Source organism: Fundulus heteroclitus, chromosome 21, assembly GCF_011125445.2.
Source record: "Fundulus heteroclitus isolate FHET01 chromosome 21, MU-UCD_Fhet_4.1, whole genome shotgun sequence".
NCBI classification, from domain to species: Eukaryota; Metazoa; Chordata; class Actinopteri; order Cyprinodontiformes; family Fundulidae; genus Fundulus; species Fundulus heteroclitus.
In genome coordinates this window covers 9,515,142-9,527,053 of record NC_046381.1, presented here as the reverse complement: position 1 = coordinate 9,527,053, position 11,912 = coordinate 9,515,142, and the positions used below count along the sequence as shown (strand labels likewise).

Genomic DNA, 11,912 nt, shown 5'->3' with positions numbered 1-11,912 from the left:
TCTATGATTTGTTCGTTTATTTTCCACGCTTTTTATTTTCCCTACCGCTTACATAAATACGTATTTGCCTACATTAAAATAAAACTTTTTGCTGTCGATACCCTCGTTTGTTTGTATGGATCTCTACTGCCCTCTGGTGGAGTCAAGCATTGTTGCGCCGCATCGGGAGAAGTGGGGATGCAGATTGAGGGATTCTGGATGCTGGAAAGGAGTTTTTTTTTTTTTTTCAGATGTTTGACTGAATTATTGAGCGTCAGCATGTACAGAAAGAAGAAACGTTATCAGCTTGGTAAATTCAAGACCCTGATATAACTGCAATAGCATGTGTGCAATTTTAAAATATGCTGTGTGAAGCCAGGCTTTTTAATCATAAACAGCATCTTGCGTTTAAAAAAAAAAGATTTCTGGTTAGTGTCAGAATCATGAGCACTGACCAGAGCCACGAAGAAGCCTTGCAGGCTCCCGGTTTGTTCCTGAAGACGCCGTCGCCTCGGCAGATCGTGTTCTGGCCGTGCCTGCAAGCATGTGGTTGCAGACAAATCTTTTTCACACTTGCAGGGAACGCATGCGCGCAGAGGAGACCAACTGGTTTGTGTCAAGTCGGAGGCAGACGGATGTGATCGAGCTGAAAATCACCTGTATTCTGGCATTCATGGTGACACAGTAAGTAAGCGATTTATTGCATTTTTTTTTATTATGCCCCCTTCGTGTAAATAAACGCTATGCGCTCGCGTTTGTGCTCCTTTTAATATCACGCAACGCGGGTAAATCAGGAACATCTTTATCTGGATTCTCCAGCATCCACATAAATGTTAGGATTATTCATCCGCATCATGATTTCTGTATGATCATCGCTAATTTAATCAGATTATTATTTTTTTGTCAGTGCTCTTTGCTTAAAAAAAAACAACAGCAATCGGGAGGAAAGCAACATCTTATCAGCCCTTCTGATCAAATGATTTCATTGTATTTCTATAAATGGCCGCTCGCTTTGGGCTGAGCGCTTTTGCCTGGATGTGCCATCACGCGTGCGTATCCTCCCGAGGATGCATCTGATGGATGTGATCTCTGCGGTCCGAGGAGTGACGCCGAGCCGCTGTCATGCTCACTGACAGAGAGGAGGGGAGCTGCTCGTCATGCTGGCATCCCCCCTCTACATTCAGCCTAATCCAGAATGCTGTGAGGATTTCCTTTACAGTTGGCTCTGAAAATGCGTTAACAAAACCTAAAACGCTGCACAGAACATGATCTCAAAATGTACAAATGCATCCTGCAAAAAAAAAAAAAAAAAAAAAAGAATAGTTTTATATATATATATATATATATATATATATATATATATATATATATATATATATATATATATATATATATATATATATATATATATATATATATATATATATATATACAGGTTAGGCCCAATACATTGGAATATCATTGAAAAGTTGATTTATTGGCGTAAATCGGTTACCAACAGTTCTGAAAAAGTATCTTTCCTCTGCTTTTGCTTTTTTTTTTTCCGACATGCTTAAATGTGCCAGACCCATAAACTGTTTTCTAATATTATCTAAATATAATTTATGTAAATACAAGTCACAAGTTTCAAATGAGGATTTAGGGGGTTAAGGTAAAAGGGGATTCAACCTAAGCTGTGGGGAAAAAGTAACCGGGTTTAACCATTTTTTTATTTTTTTTGGATACTTTCACTTGCAACACTCAGGTATAAAGAAATGTGTTATCTAGAAGCTGGATGATGGCATGAAATAGGCTAACAGAGCTCAAAAAGCAACAAATCATGACACGAACTAAAGAGATTCAAGTGACAAATTCCCTGACATCGATCAGTGGATGCCGACATCTACCTTCCAGGGTCTGGCCATTCTACCAAGATTACTCCCAGGGTCCTCCAACACCTCTTCCAGTGGGTCGTAAAGGAACCAAGAACATCTAAAGCAACCCAGACTTTACTTGTTTTGGTTTGGATCCATCTTCACGATTCAGCCACTAGATAAGAACTGGGGAAAAGTTGCAAGGCCAAAAGCGCAGCTGGACATAAACTGAAAAATTCTCAAATTGTCCTAAAGTAAATAAATAAAGCGTCTGGATGATCTTCAAGCTTGTAGGGAGAATCTTCTGTAAACTGAGAAGACGAGAGTGGAAGGCGTTCATCCAAAGTCAGCAAGTGAAAACCAACGGCATTTCAGAACAACAACATCATCTGAACGGTCAAATCTAAGTTCATTGCTTTAAACTCATGACCACCTGGACTATGCCGTAGATCTGTGGTCCAAATCCTACTAGTGAGTTTGGTGTGGCCTAGTCAAAGTCTACAAAATCCAACTGAGATGCTATAAAAAGGCTGGTCATGCTTCAAGACCCTCCAATGTGGTCAGATTTTAACGATTCTGCAAAGAAGAGTTCCTCCACAGTGATGTGCTTTTTCCACGTTGGTGTGGGCGGTGTTTTCCTCTCGCGCTGTCTTTCTATGAACAGTTGCATAGGATGAAGACGAAACTGCAACTGTTTGCATTGATGCTACTGAATTGTAACTATACATAAGCAGAGTTTCAAAATGCACAAGGAGCAAGTGACAAATACAAATAGATTAGGCGAATCACTGAAAGCAAGGTTCAAACTGAAAATCAAAAGCCAAAATAAAACAACTGACAGAACTTAAATTGTTGAAAAAAGGAGTCTGTGATGAGCCTGATTGGTCCTGTTGAACACGTCAAACATATGTTTAAAACTGAGGTTCCCAAACTTTTCAAGCTGTGATCCGCAAAATAACAGTCCCAGAAACTGGCGACCTCCTTCGGTCTCTTTTGGTGTAAATTATGAGAATATAAGAAAATGCTTAATCGTTTTTGCACCTCATCATGAAATTATGATTAGTATCGGGACTCTGAAACTATTGCGCAAACGAATATGTGACCTTATACACCTAATATAATGACTTTGTTCATTCTGGTAATTAAAACAAAATATAGGATTAGGGCCATCGTAGGTTAAAGAAAATAAATGATTGGCCACGGAGGAGTACATTTACACAAAAAAACCAAAAACTTTCCGAGAAAAAAACTTGCTTTGTTCATCAGAGCAAAAAAAAATGTTCTGCAATGTTGAAAAGTCGTAAATTTACGATGAAAAAAATATAACTTTTCATGCTCAAAAGCAGAAATCTGCCATATTAAAAAGTGGATATACTCCAAAATTTCTAATCCATAAATCTGGAGATGACCCCCCCAGGAGGTCTTAGATGGATGGATATTTGGTTTCAGTAATATAGCAAAAATTTCCAAACTACACTCTTTTTATTGATAAATTTGCAATGAGTATAGAAAGTCCAGTCCAGGTTTGACCAATTTATATATTGTCATTTTCATGTGTTTTTTTTCCCAATCTAAGGTGATCCTATCACCAAATAGGCCTTTCAACGTCTCCCGTCTCGTGTCTCTCGCTCCCCGACGTCTCGCATCGTTCCTGCTCCTAATGCTTCGAGCTCAAGGCTTCCTCTAACTCTGTGCTTCTCCTCTGCTTGCAGTCCATGGGCTCAGAGCGGGCGGAGATGCGCAAGAGACAGATGCAGGTTCACCAGGAAGCAGCTGCCAGTGTCCTCCAAGCGCGCCACAAAATGGGAAACACCCCCACCAACGCCTCAAACGCCTGCTGCTTCTGCTGGTGCTGCTGCTGTAGCTGCTCCTGGTAATAACGCCGCCGCCGCCGCAACAGTGTTAAGATCTGGCTATGGTCAACATTCTCAGAAATTACAATCAACTAAAAACTGATTGGTTTCACCCTGGACTTTGGTTTCTGGTCAGGTGGAAAAAAAATTGCAGTCAATGTACTTTGCAAAACTAAAACTAGCCTAAAAACATTTTTTCATACAGGTTTAATGCATGTTTTTTTACCAGTTACCCATAGTGCCTTGCAAACGGATGTAACTATGTTACTGGCATTTAAGCCATTAGAAAGCCTTTGTTAGGCAGTAGTATAAAGCTTGGTACTCCACATTAATCCAGACTTTTTGAATTGAGAAAGCTTCCTGGAGAGGAAGCGAAACGTCTTCAGCTACAGAAAACAAGTCCAGTTGCTTTGTTTTTTACTTGTTTTTGGTATGTTACTGGCATTTTTTATATAGATCGACAAAGAGTAGCACAGGACTGTGAAGTCACACACACAATATTTAATATTATTAGCCAAACAGCACCATAAGGACCAAAGAACACAACAGACTAGTTCACAAGACAACATTGAAACCTCCAATAATCTCACAGGGTATTGTTCAGTCCGCCATCCATCGTTTATAAATAGAAACATTGACGCATAACTGCAAACCTGCCAAGACATGGATGTCCGCCTGAGCTAAGAGGACAGCGTTTGATCAGAGAAGCAGCCGAGAGATCCATGATAACTCGGGAGGAGCTGCAGAGATTCTCACCTGAGTCGAACTTGTTGACAGGGTAACAATTAGTTGTGCAAATCCCACATGTTGGTGATGAGTTGATCTTCAGACTACGGCGCAGCGTCTGTGACGAATCTATCATACAGTGAGTGGGAATCAGTGCAGCAATGTTGGAAAACATTGCAACTGAAAAGAACATTTGAAAATGTTCATGATTTCATCCACGTTGAAAACACAAGCTCAGTTTTATCTGAAGAAAAGTAACCCTGCCACCACCATGCTTCATTATTTCTGTCCTCGCTTTTCATCCATTCTGGAAAAACTTCCAGTTTGTTAGAGTGTTGCATTACATTGAACTCATCTCAACTTTATTTCTGTAGCACTTTAAATACAACTCACTTGGCCAAAGTGCTTCATACACCCTAAAGGCTCATAAAACACAGTAATAGAAAGATGAGATAAGAATTCCTTTAGTGTCCCACGTTGGGGAAATTCGGGTGTGACAGTGGCAAGGACACAGATAGTTACACAATTATTAGCAGGGAAAATTGGGAAGAAAATTGGGAAGAAATATAAACAAACTAGTCCAATCTAAAGTTAGTTCTAAGGAAATGCCAAGAATAAAAGATAAAAATGTAAAAAAAAAAAAAAAAAGAATAAATAAAACATTAGAAAAAATATTGCTAAATAAAATATAAAAGCACAATCACAATAGCACAACTCAAAAAGAGAGCAAATACATAAAAAAACATAAAACCACACGCAACATTCAAAATAAAATAAAATAATTTAAAAATGCATCTGGAAATGGTTCCGTAGCCTGTGAACTGCGGCTAAAACAGGAGAAATGTCCTCCTGTTTTTGGAAATAAACCCTGCTGGACATCCATCCTGCTATGGAATAAGGTGATATGTTGGGAACAAAAGGACGCCACATCATTTGATGAAAATGAAAATGATCAACCCACACAGGGCTTAATCTGAAGTCAGCAGGAAAGTGAAACTAAAAAAAAAAAAAAAAAAAAAAACTGGTGCTGCAGGCCGGTTCAGTTTGCTGAAGTGTAATTTTTAGCCACTCAGATCAATATTCCACAAGTTGATCCGACTTTACATTATACTCTGATTAAAAGGGATTTCTCACTTCAATTCAAGTCAATTCAATTTTGTTTATATTGCGCCAATTCATGATACGTGTCTTCTCAAGGCACTTTACAAAATCAAATCTTCCAGACAAGTTGGTCAAAAAGTTTTCTCTCGTCTGCATTGTTGATTGCTTTGCAGCAATCCCTCATACTGAGCATGCATGAAGCGACAGTGGGGAGGAAAACTCCCCTTTAACAGGGAGGAAAACCTCCAGCAGAACCAGAACCAGGCTCAGTGTGAACGGTCATATGCCTCGACCCACTGGGTGTTAGAGAAGACAGGCCAAATTTCTTAAATTTCTTCAGCAGTGTAATGTTCCCCTGTTGGATATATTTGCAAAATGAAATTATTTAGTCAGGCCACAGGCAACTCTGGCTTTAGGTAAAGGATGCAAATGAAGAAATATTATGAAAATCCCTCTAAGACCTTACTGAACTCTATTTCAGGTCAGTCGGATTTAACTCTAATTATTGCGGGGGTGAACTCAAGAAGACTGAACGTTAAAACTGAATTGAAGTTGAATCGTCTCACTCAGGGTGGAAGAAGTTTGGAAGTGGGGGAGAAAAAAAAGTAAATAAACCACAGAGACTGAAACTATCTCCACACAGTTGAAGATATTATGGCTTTTCTAAATACATATAAATGTGTCTCTGACCAGAACTGTTCAGTGGGAGATTTCAGCTCCATCTCTTGAGAACCACAGCCTCCTCCCAGAACAACAGGCCCTCAGGGGCCACACTTGGAGCCCACCCTGGAGATTTTAACCTGTTATGCAGTTACGCCCCGGCGGACCCCGAGCTTCCCCCTTGGGAGACGCCACCTTAAATGCACCCCCGCAGGAGATGAGCAATTCATTACATCTCTACTTGTACATGAATTTGGCTGCAATCATTGCACAGCGGCCACATTCCCAGCTGGGATGGCCCACGGGGGACTCTCACCTGAACCAATTACTCCGTGCACAGCTGCTGCTGCAGCAGAAGCAGGGAAATGCTTTTAATTATGCACAGGTGAGAGCCACAGGAGCAACAAGGTAGCCGAAACGCTTAATTATCGGCCGAGGTGTTCCCAGGAGAACCCGCCGTCGCCGCTGTGTCGGTTCAAATGAGCAACAAACACCGGGTTGGTTCAAGCAATTCCAGAACGTCGGGAGGTTCGTACAGAGAATTCGTGTTTGGATGTTCTCCGTGTGTCTGCCTTGCAAAGGTTTTTTTTCCACCCTTGAACTTTTTCCCCCCATTTTGCCACGTTACCATAAAAATAAGTAAAAATTTCTTATAATTTGTGTATTTTTCCTTGATTTGAGCAGGCAGGTAAGACTGTTTGCCAATAGAATGAGATTTTTGCACTTAAAACAGGAACAATTCATCTCTAAAATAACATAATTAGACATCCTGCACTTGAAATAAGACGATAGAGATGAATTGTTCCTATTTTAAGTGCAAAAATCTTATTCCATTGGCAAATAGTCTTATTTACCTGCTCTAATCAAGGAAAATTACAATGATTTCAAGAAAATTTCACTCACTTTTAGTTCTGTTTTTGCAGTGTACGAACAAGGTGTATAAGGTTGCGAAATCCTTCTTTCCTTTTGTTTTACGAGAAGAAATCTAAAAGGCTTTTCTGTGCAATTATGTCTGCAAAGGGGCTCATCTCTACCACCTTTGCACATCTAGAGGCCGAAGTTTTCAGCTCATTCTTCTTTGAACAATAAAGCTCCAGCTGAGTCAGATTCGACAGGTGAGTCGGATCTGTCCAAAGCTCTTTTAAATCCTCAATCAGATCCATGCTTGGTCACAAACTTGGTGATTTTAGCAGATGGATATCCTTTGATCTAAACCTCTAGGAAGGTGAACCTCTGCCCCAGTCCCGACACAGCAAAAACGGATATAAAAATAAGTAAAATGTTCTTTAAAAATGTGTGTTTTTGTCCTAGATTTGAGCAGTTAAATAAGATCATCTGCCAATGGAATGAGTATTTTTACTCCTAAAATGAGATAATTGGATATCCTGTACTTGAAATAAGATGGTGGAGATGAATTGTTCCTATTTTAAGTAAAACAAATCTTATTCCATTGGCAGGTCATCTTATTTACCTGCTCAAATCAAGGACAAATACACTAATTTTAAGAAAATGTTACTTATTTTTAGTTCGGTTTTTGCAGTGGAGGCTTTCGCTGCCAGTTTTCCTCCACGATTGTTGTGTGTTTAACTCTTACCGGCTTCCCTGTCTCTGCTGAAGAAAATGATCCCCACAGCATGACGCTGCCTCCGCCGTGCTTCACCATGTGATACGCAGCGTTATTTTACATCACACGGTGTTTTCTGTGTGTCCACCACCGCCGTGTCCCCTACATCACCTGAATCCTAAATGCTTGTGTCGTACTTTCATTCGTGATAAAATATATATAAAGAAACATTCATAATTGATCAGTTTTAGGATTCTGGGTCCAATATGAGATAAAAATTGAAAAAGCGAATGTTTTAGAAATACCTTTGCAAAGGACGTGCCTTGATGAAGACCATTGTGAAGATGAAAGCAATATTTGAAGAAATGTCTGAAGATCTTGGACAACATTCTGAATATGGGATTTATTGTTAGGGCTGACAAATTTACCGCCTCCTCTTAATTGTTCTTTATTTCAGTTTGACTGTTAGAGGCGAGGAAGAAACCATACAGAGGTCAACATTGGAGCAGCGGCCAGAGGGAAACTCTAATTGTGAAGAAAGGTGACTCCTCCCCGTCCTCCACTAAGAAATGACTTTGTCAAAAACCCAAACCATCGCTGCGAACTGAAATCTTCCCTTTTTTTTTCCCCCAGCCCGAAACCCACTCTGGACGACGCTCGCTGCTGGGCGGTGTCGTTTGAGAGGCTGATGAAAAGCGCAGCTGGCCGAAGCTGCTTCAGGCAGTTCCTGAGGACGGAGTTCAGCGAGGAGAACATGATGTTCTGGCTCGCCTGTGAGGAGCTGAAAAAAGAGACGAACAAGACCGTGGTGGAGGAGAAGGTCCGCCAAATATACGAGGACTTCATCTCCATTCTTTCCCCCAAGGAGGTGAGGCGACGGGGGGGGTGTAACCTGGTTAGAATAAGTGGACAGAAAAGGGAGTGGACAGAAAATGAATCAATAAGTGAAAATGGAAGTTATTATTTGATCTGGTCCAGGGATTGGTCTGCAGGCCTGCCTTGCTGGGGTTTTTTTTATCGTAATCTGCGATAAAGTTTGAAGGGTTTCCACTACACTGCAAAAAGGGGACTGAAAGTAAGTAATTTTTTTCTTGAAATTAGTCTATTTGTCCTTGATTTGAGCAGAAAAAAGATTATCTGCCAATGGAATGAAAGAAGATGGCGAAGATGAGTTGTCACTGTTTGAAGTGCATTGGCAGATCATTTAAACATGCCTGCTCAAATCAAGGACAAATACACTCATTTTAAGAAATTTTTTTTATTTAATTTTAGTTCACTTTTAGCAGTGTAACCGAAGCTTCACATTTGATATTCTTCTGTACCATTTTGGATCATTTTTACGATTCGTCGACAGAATAATAGAATTTAGTCCCGGCTTCTTCTTAGCGAGACACAGCGATCAGAAATTAAGCTTTAATGTAAGATCAAGCAGATTGAAGAATGTCGAACAGCCTGAAGAGATACAGAGCCATAAAACTCTGTTGAGGAAAAAGGCACAGAAATGAGTTTTCTAAAACAGGATCAGACCCTCCGTCACTGCTCAGGTCCTGCCAGATACGATAATTGGACCCGAGAGAAGTCAGAATAAAGAATTAGGCGACCATGAGAGCAGCACTCTGGGCTCAAGCTGGATCGAAAGATGTCAGAAATATCAGAGATGTCCTCAGGACGTTGTGGGTCTTCCAAAATGTCGTGAAACACATAGAAATGCAAGCATCACTTTCTACCTGCAGCCTTCATTTTTTTTTTTTCAATCAACATGCAGTTTGGTTCTCGGTTTTGTACGATCTCTTTCCATAACGGTACAAGAACCAAACAAGGAACAAATCAACCAGAACCGTTAGTGGTTCAACAGGTCCCGGCCATATTGTACGTGAAAAACAGCAATTTCAACAAAATTCTTGTAAATGTGTGTGTAAACAGAGCAGATATCCCGGCAGCGTTGGTATGTGCACTTTGCTTAAGGTGGAAGTGAGGCTCGAAACAGGCTTCCTGTGTCGGACCTCCTCTGGCTGATTAAAAAAGGCCCATTGGGTCCAAACCTGTTGGACATCCTACATGGGTCTTAAACCATCATAAAGAATTATTTTGTTTTCTAACCCCATAACACCTCTACGACCCATAGGGATCCAAATTTTCAACCGAAGTTGTACTGGATCAAGCACATGCATGCAGTATTTCCTTTATCACAGCATTTCTATCTGCTATTCTCCTGCAGGAAAGGAGCAGAATGCATGGCTCCATCACACTGCCTCCACATTCTTCTGTTATTTTTCTGAAATGCAATTAACATGTGATGGCACGCATAACATTTGTGCTAAAGTCAAGATGCTTTTAATAAATATGTGCTCGGCCTTTCGGTTCTTTATTTCTCAGCAGTGGCTGTCATCTTGTAATGATGCAAGTTTTGCTATAGTTTCGTTCTTACGGCTCCTTAATGACTCAAATTGGGGCCATCGGTGCTTTAAATGTTTTCGTGGTTTCTGTTCTGACCTCCTGGACGACGCGGACGGTCCCTCCTGGGAAGCTTCACCCCCGTTCCACGTCTCCGTGGTTCACTTCATGCCCAAAACCTTAGAAATGCTTCCCTTTTGAAGCTGTTAGATGGTCAATAACTGTGTTTCCCATCTTTTAGGGAAATATGGTATAGTATAGTATTGTAGTAGTATATTAGTATAGTATAGTATAGTATTGTAGTATAGTAACCATTATAGTAATTACTGCAACCATGCACCATAGATGCAACAATAACTGTAATAACCTATGTGCAATAAGCTATTTATACAAGGTGCTATAACCCGTGCAATAATCCTGAGCAATAATCCTGTATAAAGTGAATAACATATGTGCAATAACCTATTTATACATAAAAGTGTATAGAATTGTATATAGCTGTATCTAACTGATTCTACTTACGTACTTTGGCACCTTCTTCTGACTTTTGACTATTGAGCCGATGGGACAAGTGAATTTCTCCATTGTGAGATCAATAAAGATAATCTTATCTTCTTGAACATTTTTATATCGGGGCATGACGTGCTGCATTCTGAGGTCTTTTGGCCTACTTTGTGCTGTTAGACAGGTTCAGTTTTAGTCATTTCCTGATTCTTCAGACCACTGGGTAATCAGGTATGGGTGTGACTAGTGAGATTGCACCAAATAGATGTGGTTTCTCAGTTAATTCATGATTGATCAAAATAAAATAAGGCTATTATTCACCTCTGCATCACTCCTCTTTCTTGCCGCCGCAGGTCAGCTTGGACTCCCGCGTTCGTGAGGTGATAAATCGCAACATGCTGGAGCCGACCTCGTGCACGTTCGACGACGCTCAGCAGCAGATCTACACGCTGATGCAGAGAGACTCGTACCCTCGCTACATAAACTCGTCGGCGTACACAGACCTGCTGAAGAGCTTGGAGGAGCCTCCGCCCGAGCCGTGAACTCCCTCCGCTGCAGCACCGTTAGCTTTCCAGCGCATGCATCCCCCCCCAGACACACACATACTTTAACAAAAAAAAAAAAAGGAGGATCTTTTGTGTAAAGAAAAAAAGTCAGAGACCTGCTATTTAGAGAAGGACAAGACAGGAAAATGAACACAGCTGAAAGCCAGTCTTTATCTAGCTTGTAACTGCTGTTTATTTCCGCACGATTAGTGGATTTCCAAACCCTTCAGAGCAACCAAGAACAAGGATGCTAGGCTCGGCATCCGTTACTATATTTGTTCAGAAAACATATCTATATTTTTATACATATATATATAAATATATTCCCTAGCGCTTGACATTGCACTTTTCTACCTTATTTAAAGCGGGAAAGCATGTATCTGTGAGCACTGCATTTGTATTTAGGTATACTGTGAGCCTAATGCATATTCAGTCTTGTAGAAACTTGTAGGTTTTATTTAAATGTACCTTAGGAAGAAAGGAAAGTGCCTTGGAACAACATCTTCTACACAAGCACCTTCTAGTCCGACGTGAAGGGAGCGACAATGACGTCACATCATGTTGGTGCTTTCAGCTCTTCTCAAAGTAAAAAAAAAGAAAAAAAAAAAAAAAGTTTTTACAACTCGACGAGCTGATACCCAGAAATTGATCTTGTCTGTGTGTTTCAATACTGTGATATTAGTCATATATTTGATTTCAACAGAACAGGGAAAAATATGCTGAATAAATGACC

General features: G+C 40.3%; 1 protein-coding gene across 1 annotated transcript; it reads left to right on the top strand.

Moving 5' to 3' along the window:
* Positions 1-544: 544 nt before the first annotated feature.
* LOC105918115 (regulator of G protein signaling 20) lies at positions 545-11,766 on the top strand. Its single transcript, XM_036125598.1, has 5 exons — positions 545-663; positions 3,545-3,705; positions 8,194-8,277; positions 8,370-8,604; positions 10,988-11,766. The coding sequence occupies exons 2-5, from the start codon at positions 3,548-3,550 to the stop codon at positions 11,174-11,176; spliced, it is 666 nt and encodes a 221-aa protein (XP_035981491.1). The 5' UTR covers positions 545-663; positions 3,545-3,547; the 3' UTR covers positions 11,177-11,766.
* The last annotated feature ends 146 nt before the right edge of the window (positions 11,767-11,912 follow it).